The following is a 15,188-nucleotide window of genomic DNA, read 5'->3' as shown; positions in this document are numbered from 1 at the left end:
CCGAATACAGATTTCACCTCAGAGTTGAGAAGTTTGATAATGACTGGTCAATTTTAGCAGAGAAAAAAAAAACAGATTTCATCTAAGACATATTACAAAGTTGTTTACTTTTAGGTGCACTGTTTATTTATGAAATAAAAATTAAAACCACAGTTACGCTTTCAATTTGGATTCATGTAACTATGGACCATGTCAATGAAAATTCATATATTTTACACGTGGCCTTTGGAACTTGTGAGACTACTACAAAACAAGACAACACAAGTGGCAGACACTAAAATTAGTTAATATTCTCAAATCCCAGAATGTCATGCCTTTTAGTAAAAGAAAAACGTATGTTCTACCAGTGACATGACCATTCCTCCTAATTCCTGATCTCTCTAGTTTCCAATAAGGCAGTGATAAATAAATATAAAAATAAATAATTACATAAAAATAAATATATGAATACAAAATATTAGAGGGGTTGTTTTGAATAAAAAAAATAAGTCTTAGGGGTACTTTGCACGCTGCGACATCGCAGGCCGATGCTGCGATGCCGAGCGCGATAGTACCCGCCCCCGTCGCAGCAGCGATTTCCTTGTGATAGCTGCCGTAGAGAACATTATCGCTACGGCAGCTTCACATGGACTCACTCATGGATTACGCCGACGCTGCACCGATGATACGATTACGACGCTTTTGCGCTCGTTAATCGTATCATCGAGCCTTTACACACTACGATGTCACATGCAATGCCGGAAGTGCGTCATTTTCAATTTGACCCCACCGACATCGCACCTGCGATGTCGTAGTATGCAAAGCCCGCCTAACAGCAGTGTTAAAATAGCAAATAACCATTACTCCTTTATCACTCAGGTGGTCCCCACACTCTTTGTATCCTTTGCAGCTGTGATGATGAGCATACACATGATGGAATCCAATCAGTGACCTCAGCGGTGCTGCCTACATGTGCTAATGAAGACTGCTGAGGCGCGTGGTCACATGTGTACAGCACATCATCGCTGCAGCAAAGTGCACAAAGCCGCGCAACCCAGCAAAGTACACAAGGCCCAGCAGTCCTTTTATTAGGTAATGCTTATCTTATACTTTATCACGCCCTGCTTTTAGGCTATTTTTTCAAAAGCACAAACCGCTTAAAATGTTTTCTAATAAACATTAGATAGGTTTTATTTAAATGAAATACGAGTAAATGGTTTACATTTTTATTAGAGAATGTAATATCTCTTAGAACGTAGTGTTCTGTCCAGCCCAACAAAGTATCATTTTAAAATAAAAAAAATCTGTATAAAAATGACTACAATCATACTTTTAGTATTTGGCAGGGTTTAGCTGAGCGTATTTCACTGTCTATGAAAAGACTACAATGCCCAGATTGATTGCAGGTCTCTGATCCCAAATTTTCAGCCTTGTGTCGCTAAGGTTGGGTCAAGAGACTTGCAGTCAGTCGTTGCCTTGTGTGTATATACAGACCGTGAAATACACCCGTCTGAACCTGTCTTTGTTATCTAGGTTCTGAATCTACTCAACTGAATGACCAGGAAGGGGTTTGGGTCACTGGTGATATTGATAGACCATAGAGGCTCTGTTCTTCCCTTGTCATCACTGCATTCTTGTCACTGGGTAAATCTACACACATGAACCCAAAGTACTGCCCTTCAGCTACAGAGGAAAGTTGTTAATATCTTAAGGAGGATTAACCAAAATGCCGAGAATCATGCTTCCTCTTGTAGTCCTTTTCCTGGTGATACTGCTTATAGCCCTTGCTCTCCTTATTCTCTTTGCGTCCCTTGTCTTGTTTGAAGTATTTATGTTGCTCTTCATTTTCTTTTCTGTATTGCTTTCCTATAAAATCCTGTTTCTTTGAGTAGTCATGTTTCTTTTCATCATATTTTTTCAGATAACTTTTTTCTTTGTAAGACTTTCCTTCAGTATCTCCAAAAGACTTGATTGGTTCTTTAGGTTTCTTATGAAATGGGAATATATCCCTTTTCTGAGGACCATCGTCAGATGCTATTCGTATCTTGCCAACTTTGGCTTCCATATATTTGCTTTTACTCTTTAACCCCCATTGTACAGTTGTTTTTTGAGTTTCTTTTTTTGACTCTGTTTTCTCAGAGGTTGGTGGTTCTTCTGTTACCACATCTTCTTCAATATTTATTATTTCATCCTCTTCTTCACTTGTTAGTTCCTGATCATCAGCTGCAGGTGTTTCAGTTTCTTCTAAAATTGGAACATCTGATTCTTCAATATCAGGAGATTCTGGTTGCTCATCTTCAGGCAACTCTGGTTCAGATGAACCAAACCAAGATTCAAAAAACCATGGTTCTGCCTGACAAAACGAAATGGTAAAATACGTATCAATCAATAAAAAATAATTTAGTCAGAACATATATTAAAAAGTGTTCATGCTTACATACCAGTGTAGTTGTTTTGAAAGCAGTTTATCCTGTATAAAGTCTAGAGGGCTAATTTAGTAATGTATGCAATATTGCCCAATATGGATGGGTGCTAAATAAATGTAAAACTAAATTAGCAAAATGTGAATGTTGCCTCCTCCAGCCAAGGGCATAGAATAATACTTATACAGAACATAAATAGATAAGGATTTTAGAAACGTTGAGGCCTCCTAAAGAAATCACCATCAATATATGACCCCCTGATGAAGCCATATGCGAAACGAATATCAGGGTATGGTGCAGTGAGTGTCAAGAGGTCTTATACGTTGATATGAGGCTTGCTGGGTATTATATTTAAACTCTTTTTTTTTCTTTTTGATTTATGCTGATAATCGTATAGACACTGGTTGAGTGGTATGTTATACCTGTTATAGTGGTTTATTTAATTATTATACAAAAAATGGTTAGAAAGTCATGATTATATATTGGTATCCACCCATTTGCTACTTACTGTTTGATTGACCTTACAGCATGTTTTTCAAGATTTCTTGACAATTTGTATAATGTGTAATAATTGTGGATTATGAAATAATATATACCTGCTTTCCAATCACACCACCACCCTAAATGAATCTGCAATTGAATTAATAAAAGTTGATTTTTCACTAGTTTGAGCACGGTAAACTGGCTAATTCATGGCATGATGGCTGGAGAGCTAAGTAAAACATACTTTTTAATTTCATGAAAAAAGAAAAATGCTCACCTGGCACTATTCACATGTGGACAGCAGGCCACAAGCAGGGGATCCAGCACAAAACCAGTCAGAATCACAGTGGTGCTCAGCAAAAAGTGCCCCCCGGTCCGGGGAAACAAGGTACTTCAGCACAGAAGGAAATCCACGGCATTTCCAGTGAATAAAATCTTCTTTTATTGCAACATATTTAAATTCACCTCTCAATGGAGGAAAGGCAGGAGTGGGGGAAGGGGAGGAGAAAGTGCAGATTCGGTCAGATGATGAACCATTTCACGTGACTGCGCTTCTACAGGTCTGAGTCAGATCTGTAGAAGCACAGTCGCGCGAAATAGTCTGTTGTCTGACCGAATCTGCACTTGTCTGCACTTTCTCCTCCTTTCCCCCCAGGTGAATTTTAATATGTTGCATTAAAAGAAGATTTTATTCCCTGGAACTGAGTGCTGTTGTTTTCCGTCTGTGCTTAAATATTTTTTAATTTCTCCTATCCATTGCGAAGATATTCGTTTGTAAAATTTAGGTTATAGCCTTGCGGGAGAAGGCGGCAATATACAAGAGAAAAAAGAACACACACTCACTATAGCTTAGAATAGGGTTTCTCCTGTGTGAGACACATAATAACGTAAAGTTAATGGACTCACTGCAGAGCCATGTTCAATTTCAAAGTGCTGAGAGAAGAACAGAGGGGAGTGTGATTACACACACTTCACTTTTCCTTTGAAAGCATTCAGTGTGGTAGAGGGGGGAGTACAACTAAGCTTAGTTTTGTCTCATTTCAAACACTTCTAGCAGTTCTTCTCTAACAATACTGTCAGCTCTACTGTACTGCTCCTCCTCCACACTGACTGCCTGACAAGAAAGCTGAAAAAGTGTTAATAATCATACTCATCTCTGCTTAAGTACTGGCACTTTAGAGACCTCTTATTTAGCTCAGAAAACACTGAAAAACTGAAAGTGTGTGACTTTAAATGGAGCCTGTTATGCTGAAAATAGTATCTGATTTGCAGATCGGATGTTATAGAGCATGATGAGCTGATCATATTAATATACCGTATTTTTCGGATTATAAGACGCACTTTTCCTCCCAAAACTTTGGGAGGAAAATGAGGGGTGCGTCTTAAAATCCGAATGTAGCTTACCGGGGGGTTGTGCAGAGGGGTCAAAGGAGGCAGGGAGATGCTCTGAGCAGTGCACTGTGCTGACAGCGCTGCTGGTCTGTGCGACGCTGTTCTGGATTGGGCCGTGCCGCTCTGTTCTGTTTGGAGCCACTCCGTTCTGCTCTGTGCACGGCTGCTCCATCCTTCTCGGCTGCTCTGTGCACGGCTGCACCGTCCTGCTCAATTGCTCTGTGCACGACTGATCCGTACTGCTCGGTTGCTCTGTGCACGGCTGCTCCGTCCTGCTTAATTGCTCTGTGCACGGCTGCTCCGTCCTGCTCAATTGCTCTGTGCACGGCTGCTCCATTCTGCTCGGTTGCTCTGTGCACGGCTGCTCCATCCTGCTCGGTTGCTCTGTGCACGGCTGCTCCGTCCTGCTCTGTGCACGGCTGCTCCGTCCTGCTTGGTTGCTCTGTGCACGGCTGCTCCGTCCTGCTCGGTTGCTCTGTGCACGGCTGCTCCGTCCTGCTCGGTTGCTCTGTGCACGGCTGCTCCGTCCTGCTCGGTTGCTCTGTGCACGGCTGCTCCATCCTGCTCAGCTGCTCTGTGCACAGCTGCTCCGTTCTGCTCGGCTGCTCCTTCACAGGACAGAGAACACAGAGCAGAGCGGCGTTGCCGGGCCCGTACAGAGCAGAACGACACCGGCCCTGCACAGAGCAGCACCCGCGTCTCTGGCCCCGCACAGAGCAGAGCAACACCGGCCCCCGCACAGAGCAGCACCCGCAGTGAGTATCTGGGCCCCCCTCTATACTACTTGCAGAGAACACAGAGCAGAGCGGCGTTGCCGGGCCTGTACAGAGCAGAACGACACCGGCCCCGCACAGAGCAGAGCGGCGTCGCCGGCACCGCACAGAGGAGAACGACACCGGCCCCACGCAGAGCGGCGTCACCGGCACCGCACAGAGAAGACACCGGCCCCGCACATAGCAGAGCATCGTCGTCAGCACAGAGGAGAGCGACACCGTCCCCGCACAGAGCAGAGCATCGTCGTCAGCACAGAGCAGAGCGACACCGTCCCCGCACAGAGCAGAGCGGCGTCGCTGGCACCGCACAGAGCAGAGCGACACCGGCCCTGCACAGAGCAGCACCCGCGTCTCTGGCCCCGCACAGAGCAGAGCAACACCGGCCCCCGCACAGAGCAGCACCCGCAGTGAGTATCTGGGCCCCCCTCTATACTACTTGCAGTACTCCAGTACCACCCATGCCTCCTGTGACCACCGCTCCTCTGCAGGCCCCCCTCCCTGGTAAAACACGACCAGATTATAAACGGACCCCATATATGACTTATAATCCGATGTGTCTTATAGAACGAAAAATACGGTACTTTTTTTACTGTTGTGAAAGTTTCAGTAAAACACATTTTATTCATTGAAATTCCTAGTGTTTGTAAGCATATTAGTCAAGTGGCCGGTTTTATTCAGTAATTGAAAGACTTCCCCACTTGACCGTGAATGCTAACACCTGTCAGTCACTGAGTAGGACCGCCTACTTGACTCATATGTATACGAACACCAGGGATTTCAATGAATAAATGCAAGTTATACTGAATCCAACAAACTTCAATTTCATTCTACTCAGCTTCTCTTTCTCTCTATACCATACTGTCCACAGAATGGACAGGTTCCCTTTAAAATCCTGGACGGATTAAACCTAGCTAGGTTCTTACCAGCTCATCAGTTTGATCTGTTGGAATCCAGGCTTCAGCTTCTACATCTGCTAAGTCATCATCGACAGCATCTGAAAGGAAATCATGAGTCTTAAGTAATTCTGCTTTACAGGAGACAGAATTGTAACTCAGCTTTCTCCTGCTTCTGTATCGGCTACTTCCATCAGATCTAAACTATACAAAGCTGCCCATTAATTATATGGTGCAATTGTTTAATTCTCCTGACAACATAGAGATGGTAGATGTACCGGATTTTATTTGTGTTACTGTAAAAATACATTTAGCAATACACTTCATTGGAAAATATCCACAGAACATGCTAGAAAAATAAAAAGTAATTTGTTTTAAAGTAACCTTTTTTACGGTAAGGCACAATGTGGTTATTAACTTGAAATGGACTTATCATCTTTAACCCCTTCCCGCCAAGGCCAGTTTTTGTTTTTGCACTTTTAATGCTTCCTTCCTGCCTAACCTTTTAATTTTTCCATTCACTTAGCATATGTGGATTTGTTTATTTTTGGGGATGAGTTCTAGTTTTGAATTATTGATTTTTTTAACATACAATGTATTGGAAAATGGTTAAAAACTCCAGTCTTATGGCTTATCCCCCCAAACTACTACCCTTACCCATGTCTGCTAGGTATTTATATTTACTGTATTAATCTATGCCTTTTCACACACACCTTTCATCTATTAGCATGTTACTCCTGCACTGTTAGGCTATGTGCGCACTAGAAAAGTGATTTTTCTCAACAAAATTTCTTGAGAAACTTCTGGGAGTTTAAGATTACCGCAGCTGCGGTAAAAAAACGCACCAAATCCGCGGGAAAAACGCATGCATTTTTGCCGCGGATTTGCCGCTGTTTTACCGCGGTTTTGCTGCGGTTTTTCCGCAGGTTGGTCCCTGCGGTTTTTTTATACTGTAACTGCAATAAATAATATAGAAAATAGATAGATAATCGATAGACAGACAGATAATGGATAGAGGGAAAGATGGATAGATGAATAGATAGATAGATAGATGAGAAAGACCTATATAATGTCCAAAACCCCTGCATTTTCTAAGCTGGCACCCTTTAGTGACTTTCATGTGGCACTAAAGGGTGCCTATGTGTATGTAGAAATGTGGCACTCCTTGTTCGCTGGTGCTTGGATAGGGTCCCACCCCGATAGAAAATATCAAAAAAATCCAGCACTCAAAGCAATGAAATGAAATTGTTTTGAATTTTTATTCATTCGTTTATGGAAAGCTATTTTGTGTAAATATTAGTTGACGTTTCGGTCTTCCGACCTTCATCAGATTACACTACAATAAAGAAATACATAAAGAATTTTTAGATGTACAGAAATATAATGGCATAATACAATCATAGTATCAGAAAAGGCAGAAATTTCACCAAACAATAATACATTGACCATAAGAAATCACATACTAACCAAATAATGACACAAAAAGGGAAAATCGAAATAAATAATCTGTCAACTGAGCCACTTAACTGGCAGACACAATGCCCTCCTAGACATAAAGGTAGGAAATATGCTATTAAAGAATAATTGGTAGAAAGAACAGAAAAAAAGATGTAAGGACCAATAATCATGTCCTGCTAATTCAATATTAAATTACAGAAAGTACAAAGTAAAAAATAGGAGCACTCAAGACTAATCAGACAAAGTCAAACAGACAATAAGGAACAATGCCATGTAGTAACACTCACCAAAAAGGCTCTGATATAACATATGGAAAATCCTGGAGAAGAGGGAAAAGCTGCCCGTCCGGGTCTGCGGTCTATGTGATCTGACAGCCCAATGCCCAAGTTTAAATAGACCGCTTAATTGGCGTATATCATGTTACGGAACGTCACTTCCGGTCCACAAACCAGAAGTGACGATCCCGACTGGCAATATGTAGAACCAAATGGTTGGAAAACACGGACTTGCACAGACTGCCCATGCCACTTCACATCCAACAAACTGGACAAAAAGTGGTGCGCCAGCATATAGGATATAGTAGAACAAAAAGATAATTACAATAGATCACTTGATTAGCGCTTAACATATCGCGGAACGTCACTTCCGGTCCGCAAACCGGAAGTGACTATCCTGGCTGGCAAACTGTAAACCAAATGGTTGGCAAACGCGGACTTGCGCAGACAGTCCACCCCACTTTACATTCAATCAACTAAACGAAGAACACGGTTAAGCGCTAATCAAGCGATCTATTGTAATTATCTTTTTGTTCTACTATATCCTATATGCTGGCGCACCACTTTTTGTCCAGTTTGTTGGATGTGAAGTGGCATGGGCAGTCTGCGCAAGTCCGTGTTTTCCAACCATTTGGTTCTACATATTGCCAGTCAGGATCGTCACTTCCGGTTTGTGGACCGTAAGTGACGTTCCGTAACATGATATACGCCAATTAAGCGGTCTATTTAAACTTGGGCATTGGGCTGTCAGATCACATAGACAGCAGACCCGGACGGGCAGCTTTTCCCTCTTCTCCAGGATTTTCCATATGTTATATCAGAGCCTTTTTGGTGAGTGTTACTACATGGCATTGTTCCTTATTGTCTGTTTGATTTTGTCTGATTAGTCTTGAGTGCTCCTATTTTTTACTTTGTACTTTCTGTAATTTAATATTGAATTAGCAGGACATGATTATTGGTCCTTACATCTTTTTTTCTGTTCTTTCTACCAATTATTCTTTAATAGCATATTTTCTACCTTTATGTCTAGGAGGGCATTGTGTCTGCCAGTTAAGTGGCTCAGTTGACAGATTATTTATTTCGATTTTTCCTTTTTGTGTCATTATTTGGTTAGTATGTGATTTCTTATGGTCAATGTATTATTGTTTGGTGAAATTTCTGCCTTTTCTGATACTATGATTGTATTATGCCATTATATTTCTGTACATCTAAAAATTCTTTATGTATTTCTTTATTGTAGTGTAATCTGATGAAGGTCGGAAGACCAAAACATCAACTAATATTTACACAAAATAGCTTTCCATAAACGAATAAATAAAAATTCAAAACAATTTCATTTCATTGCTTTGAATGTGGATTTTTTTGATATTTTGTATCGGGGTGGGACCCTATCCAAGCACCAGCGAACAAGGAGTGCCACATTTCTACATACACATAGTTAAACCCTTAGTGTGTGCACCCTTTTTTCTAAAAAATGGCCAATGCGGCGTTCTCTTATACTGCTGATGAAATGGCAGATATTATGAGCCGCACCACAGTGCAGAGTGACTTTTTGCATATTCCGACTTCAGAGCTTCGAACCCGCGATTTTCAGAAGGAATCTAGAAAACTACAAAATTTGGAATTGCACTGTGCCACTATTGCAGAATATGTACGTGTTCAAAGAATTTCAAGAGGACTACGGGTTGGTGTAAGACCGACCATCTTCAGTGATAACCAGGATTTTTGTAATCGGTTTGATTTTCTATATTTCTTTTAGATGATTTTTGTTACTATACTATACTATACTATACTATATATGATTAGTACTTAAATATGAGTATATATTGATTCCAAACATACACACCATTCCCTTAGTCCTCTCTTTTTATTACCTTTTGCTCCCCTTTATTGGTTTGTCCTTGTATTTTGAAGTAAGTTGACTTTTTTATACAACATTATAAATAATACTTTTTATTCACTATATCCTTAATGGGTTGGTACACCACTCTCCGTTGTTTCAACGGACAGTGGTGTTCCTTTATTCTTATCACCTTTATATCATAGTAATTACATGATAAGGGGGCACTATTAGTCATTGTTAATTCATGTGGTCTATCCTTTATAAATTTCCCATCCGTTCCGTTTGACCGTGTTCTTCGTCTAGTTGATTGAATGTAAAGTGGGGTGGACTGTCTGCGCAAGTCCGCGTTTGCCAACCACTTGGTTTACAGTTTGCCAGCCAGGATCGTCACTTCCGGTTTGTGGACCGGGAGTGACGTTCCGTAACATGATATACGCTAATTAAGCGGCCTATTAGTCATTGTTGATTCATGTGGTCTATCCTTTATAAATTTCCCATCCGTTCCGTATGACCGTGTTCTTCGTTTAGTTGATTGAATTTAAAGTGGGGTGGACTGTCTGCGCAAGTCCGCGTTTGCCAACCATTTGGTTTACAGTTTGCCAGCCAGGATCGTCACTTCCGGTTTGCGGACCGGAAGTGACGTTCCGCGATATGTTAAGCGCTAATCAAGCGATCTATTGTAATTATCTTTTTGTTCTACTATATCCTATATGCTGGCGCACCACTTTTTGTCCAGTTTGTTGGATGTGAAGTGGCATGGGCAGTCTGCGCAAGTCCGTGTTTTCCAACCATTTGGTTCTACATATTGCCAGTCAGGATCGTCACTTCCGGTTTGTGGACCGGAAGTGACGTTCCGTAACATGATATACGCCAATTAAGCGGTCTATTTAAACTTGGGCATTGGGCTGTCAGATCACATAGACCGCAGACCCGGACGGGCAGCTTTTCCCTCTTCTCCAGGATTTTCCATATGTTATATCAGAGCCTTTTTGGTGAGTGTTACTACATGGCATTGTTCCTTATTGTCTGTTTGACTTTGTCTGATTAGTCTTGAGTGCTCCTATTTTTTACTTTGTACTTTCTGTAATTTAATATTGAATTAGCAGGACATGATTATTGGTCCTTACATCTTTTTTTCTGTTCTTTCTACCAATTATTCTTTAATAGCATATTTCCTACCTTTATGTCTAGGAGGGCATTGTGTCTGCCAGTTAAGTGGCTCAGTTGACTAAAGGGTGCCTAGCCTTGTATTTAGCCATAAAATAAATAAATAATTTAAAAAAAAAAAACACGTGAGGTCCCCCCATCTTTTGTAGCCAGCTAGGGTAAAGCAGATGGCTGCAGCCTGCAGACCACAGCTGGCAGCTTCACCTTGGCTGGTAATCCAACACAGAGGGCACCCCATGCTGTTATTTTACATTAAATAAATAATTTAAAACAAAAAACGTGGGGTCTCCCCCAAATTGGATCACCAGCCAAGGTAAAGCGGACAGCTGTGGTCTCATATTCTCAGACTAGGGAGGTCCACTGTTATTGGACACTCCCCAGCCTAAAAATAGCATGCCGTAGCCGCCCCAGAAGTGGCGCATCTATTAGACGTGCCAATCCTGGCGCTTCTCCCAAACTCATCCGTTGCCCTGGTGCGGTGGCAAACGGGGTAATATATGGGGTTGACGCCAGATGTGTAATGTCACCTGGCATCAAGCCCTGGGGTTCGTGATGTCACACGTCTATCAGATACCCGACATCACCAACCCAGTCAGTAATAAATAAAAAATAGACAACAAAAAAAGTTTTGTTTGAAAAAAAACCACTCCCCACATTCCCTCTTTCACCAATTTATTGAAAAGAACAATCAATTCCACATCCGGCGTAATCCAATAAGGGGGGGGGTCCCGCGACGATCCATACCATAGTCACTGTCCCAGTAAGTGAAGAACAGAAGGTTCCCCATTGGCTGGGAGAGTAATGCAGTGACCTGAGCTAACATCAATAGGTCAGCCCAGGTCACTGCAGAGGATGACGAGCGCTCCTGTCAGGAGGTTAGATGAGATCATTACCTGCAGTGATGATCTCCTGCAGTCCTGCCATCAGCGCTGTCACTGCCTTCTATGCCCGCCGCGTTGTCAGCAGTATCACGAGAGCCCGTGACGTCACCGCTAGTGAAAGTCTCGGGCCGCTCGCGAGACGGGCATAGACAGCAGTGACCGCGGTGACGTCAGGAGGCAGGAGATCGTCACAGCAGGTAATGATCTCATCTCACCTCCTGACAGCAGCGCCCGTCATCCCCGCGGCTGCACGCACTGCTGTGTGTCAGTGTCTGCCTGCGCTGCAGGGTGACAAGCTGCTGATACTGCGGGCAGACACTGACACACTGCAGGGCGTGTAGCCGCAGGGCTGGAGCGGGACACAGACTGTACGGGCACCCGCCGGACGTCACACGGAAGTGCTTCTGTGCGGCGTCCAGGGAGTGTGACATGTGTGTTTACTCTGCTCCGCTTCCTCTTCTGTCATAATGACATCACTCCCTGCAAAACCGCAGGCAGCGATGAATATTACCGCAGGTAAATCGCGGCTATACCGGGGGTATACCGCACATCATTTGCTACCTGCGGTATACCCCCGGAGTTTCGCGATTACATTACAGTGAATGGAGTGAAATACCGGGGTATTCCGCAGGGTACCTGCGGAAAAGAAGTGACATGCACATTTTCTCAAGAAATTTTCTCAAGAAAATCTTCACAAAGAATTTTCTTCAGAAAAAAACGCAGTGTGCGCACAGCTATTTTTTTTTCCCCATAGGTTTTGCTGGGAAATGTCTGCAGGAAGATTACAAACATTTCTCAAGAAATTTCTGCAGCAAAACCGCGGGTAATCCGCGGGTAAAAGGGCCTAGTGCGCACATAGCGTTCTGTCCCTGCAGAAATTTCTGCAGCGATTTGAACAGCATACGTGCGCTTCACATCGCTGCAGAAACAGCCCGTAATGAAAAGCCGATTTCATGCGCTCTGGATGCAGTCCCTCCCATAGACAGATCGGGACCTGCTTACAAAGCGCATGAAAGAAGTGACATGTTGTTTTTTAGAACGCAGCGCTTTGGCAGCAGCCGAATCGCTGTGTTCTAATACGCCACGTGGGCATGGATTAGGCACAATCTTCATAGATTGTGCTGGGGACGCAGGACACATGCAGTTACGCTGCGGTGCAGAACGCAGCGTAACTGCATGAAAATACGCTACGTGGGCACATAGCCTAAGGCTCTTTTTGCAGGTAACCAGTTATAGATGTTGCTGTGTCTCTTACTCAGTTATATTGGCTCAAAGTCCTGGGGGTATTGCCTTACAATGACTATTTTTGTCTGTTGTCCTGAGTACTCATGTTTGTAAATAGATGTTTCTTCTTGTTTGGTCTGTAAAATTTCATTTAATAAATTATTTATAGTTGTACATTACTTGGTTGGGCACTGCCCTCCTTTTTTCTCATGTGTGCTTTTTTATGATGGTAGATACTATCATTGCAATGTACCGGCATCCTATCATGGCATCTTGGAGAGTTGTGGTGGGTGATAGGTGCATGGAACACCACCATGGCGGACTGTGCAACTTACATGTCAGAAATTGATAATGGCATTTAAGTTGTTAACAGTAACAACTAGAGCTTAGTTTTGATTGCTGCTGTTACAGGCAGATACTGGCTGTGTAGCACACATTTGCCAGGTATGATGTGAGCTCACCTCTAGAGTCTGCACTATAAATGGGGCCTTGACATTGGAAGTACCAGTACTTCCAAAGACGAGAAGGAGTTAATAAGCTCCTTATGCTTGCCAAAGATTCCCCTCATTCCACTATCATATTTGGGTAATTTGGTCAGTATTTCTTAATCAGAATTTGTAAGCCACACAATCTGTACCTTCTCCATGGTTTGGACCCAGTCATGGTTTTCTGTTACAATTACTGACAAAATTCGCAAGTGTTAATAGGGCCTTGCTGAAGATAACAAACACATGAGGATGTGAGGATACGAACAGTTTTCAGTCAATATATATTTTACAAAACAAGGAAACCGCGGAGACACCAACACATGTTTCTCAACGCTGGCAGTTAACTAGCCAGGTCTTTCATGGAAGGAGCAACCACGGGAAGGGCAGTCTCCAGTCAAGGAAACCACCTATGCCAAAACATGGTATCCATTCACAGACAGCTTTGCATATTTCCCAGGGGGCATTGCTCTAGAATCACTGCGTTGAGAAACACGTGATGGTGCTCCGCGGTGCTGGATGTTTATCTCCCTAAGGTCAACCATCCTTACCTATGTAGTCTTCTACTAGGCATTGCTCACTCTAGCCAGTTTCCTACGCCACACTGATGAGGGGCAAATACCCCGAAACAGCTGTCTGTGGATGGATACCATGTTTTGGCATAGGTGGTTTCCTTGACTGGAGACTGCCCTTCCCGTAGTTGTTCCTTCCCGGTGAAAGACCTGGCTAGTTACCTGCCAGCGTTGAGAAACATGTGATGGTGTCTCCGCGGCTTCCTTCTTTTGCATATTTCCCAGGGGGCATTGCTCTAGAATCACTGCGTTGAGAAACACGTGATGGTGCTCTGCGGTGCTGGATGTTGATCTCCCTAAGGTCAACCATCCTTACCAATATAACTGAAGGGGACAAAAGGGTGCTTTACACGCTGCGACATCGCTAACGATATATCGTCGGGGTCACATCATTAGTGACGCACATCCGGCGCCGTTAGCGACATCGCAGCATGTGACACCAAGGAGCGACGATCAACGAGCACAAAAACTTGAAAAATCGTTGCTCGTTGACAAGTCACTCCTTTTCCAAATATCGTTGCTGCTGCAGGTACGATGTTGTTCGTCGTTCCTGTGGCAGCACACATCGCTATGTGTGACACCGCAGGAACAACGAACATCTCCTTACCTGCGTCCACCGGCAATGAGGAAGGAAGGAGGTGGGCGGCATGTTCCGGCCGCTCATCTCCGCCCCTCCTCTGCTATTGGACGGCTGCCGTGTGACGTCGCTGTGACGCCGCACGAACTGTCCCCTTAGAAAGGAGGCGGATCGCCGGCCAAAGGAAGCAGGGAAGGTAAGTCCGTGTGACGGGTGTTAGTGATGTTGTGCGAATTCTACACACATATAACTGTAATAATCTAATAGTTTCAGGGAGGCAATAATCACAAGTACCAGTTATCCTTACCTTGAAGCACCTGAAAACCCATACTCAGAAGGGCGGCAACAGCTGCAAGAACTAGACATCTATTAAGAGTAATTCCATTCCAGGGATAAAATTCCTCTTCTCTCACAGCTCCGACACTTTTGGGCTCTGGCTTCTTTTTCATTGTTGAACCTGACGGTGAAACAAAGGTAATATTTCTTATCAATGCTATAATTATTTATTGAAGAGTGTAATACTCTTTGATGAGGGGTTTGTCTATTTAATTTCTAAAATATTCCATTATGTAAATTAAAGCACCAATCCAGTGCTGGAGTGGTGCTATGAATCTAAGGTCCCTGCCCCTGGTCCTAATTACTATTTGCCAAAGGCAACTAAACCCCTAAACTAAAGTCCTATAAATAAAACGTAACTTTTATTAATTCAATTATTAAATGATTACATATAGTGCACTGAACACACACTTAAAAACACTTAGTG

At 43.1% G+C, this 15,188-nt stretch overlaps 1 protein-coding gene across 3 annotated transcripts in view; it reads right to left on the bottom strand.

The window, feature by feature from the left end:
- Window positions 1-1,191: 1,191 nt before the first annotated feature.
- The window catches only part of JSRP1 (junctional sarcoplasmic reticulum protein 1), a 95,242-nt gene continuing 81,245 nt past the window's right edge, over window positions 1,192-15,188 (bottom strand). For all 3 annotated transcript variants that reach the window (XM_075352583.1, XM_075352584.1, XM_075352582.1), the window contains 3 exons: window positions 14,733-14,882; window positions 5,974-6,044; window positions 1,192-2,332 (listed from right to left, as the gene is read on the bottom strand). In XM_075352583.1, coding sequence (XP_075208698.1) covers window positions 1,697-2,332; window positions 5,974-6,044; window positions 14,733-14,874 — 849 coding nt within the window. In that variant the 5' untranslated portion in view covers window positions 14,875-14,882 and the 3' untranslated portion in view covers window positions 1,192-1,696. The remainder of the gene's footprint in view (window positions 2,333-5,973; window positions 6,045-14,732; window positions 14,883-15,188) is intronic.

Source organism: Anomaloglossus baeobatrachus, chromosome 1 (assembly GCF_048569485.1).
Source record: "Anomaloglossus baeobatrachus isolate aAnoBae1 chromosome 1, aAnoBae1.hap1, whole genome shotgun sequence".
Taxonomy (NCBI): Eukaryota; Metazoa; Chordata; class Amphibia; order Anura; family Aromobatidae; genus Anomaloglossus; species Anomaloglossus baeobatrachus.
Note: the sequence above shows the minus strand (reverse complement) of the source record. Positions and strands in the feature narration are given on the sequence as shown.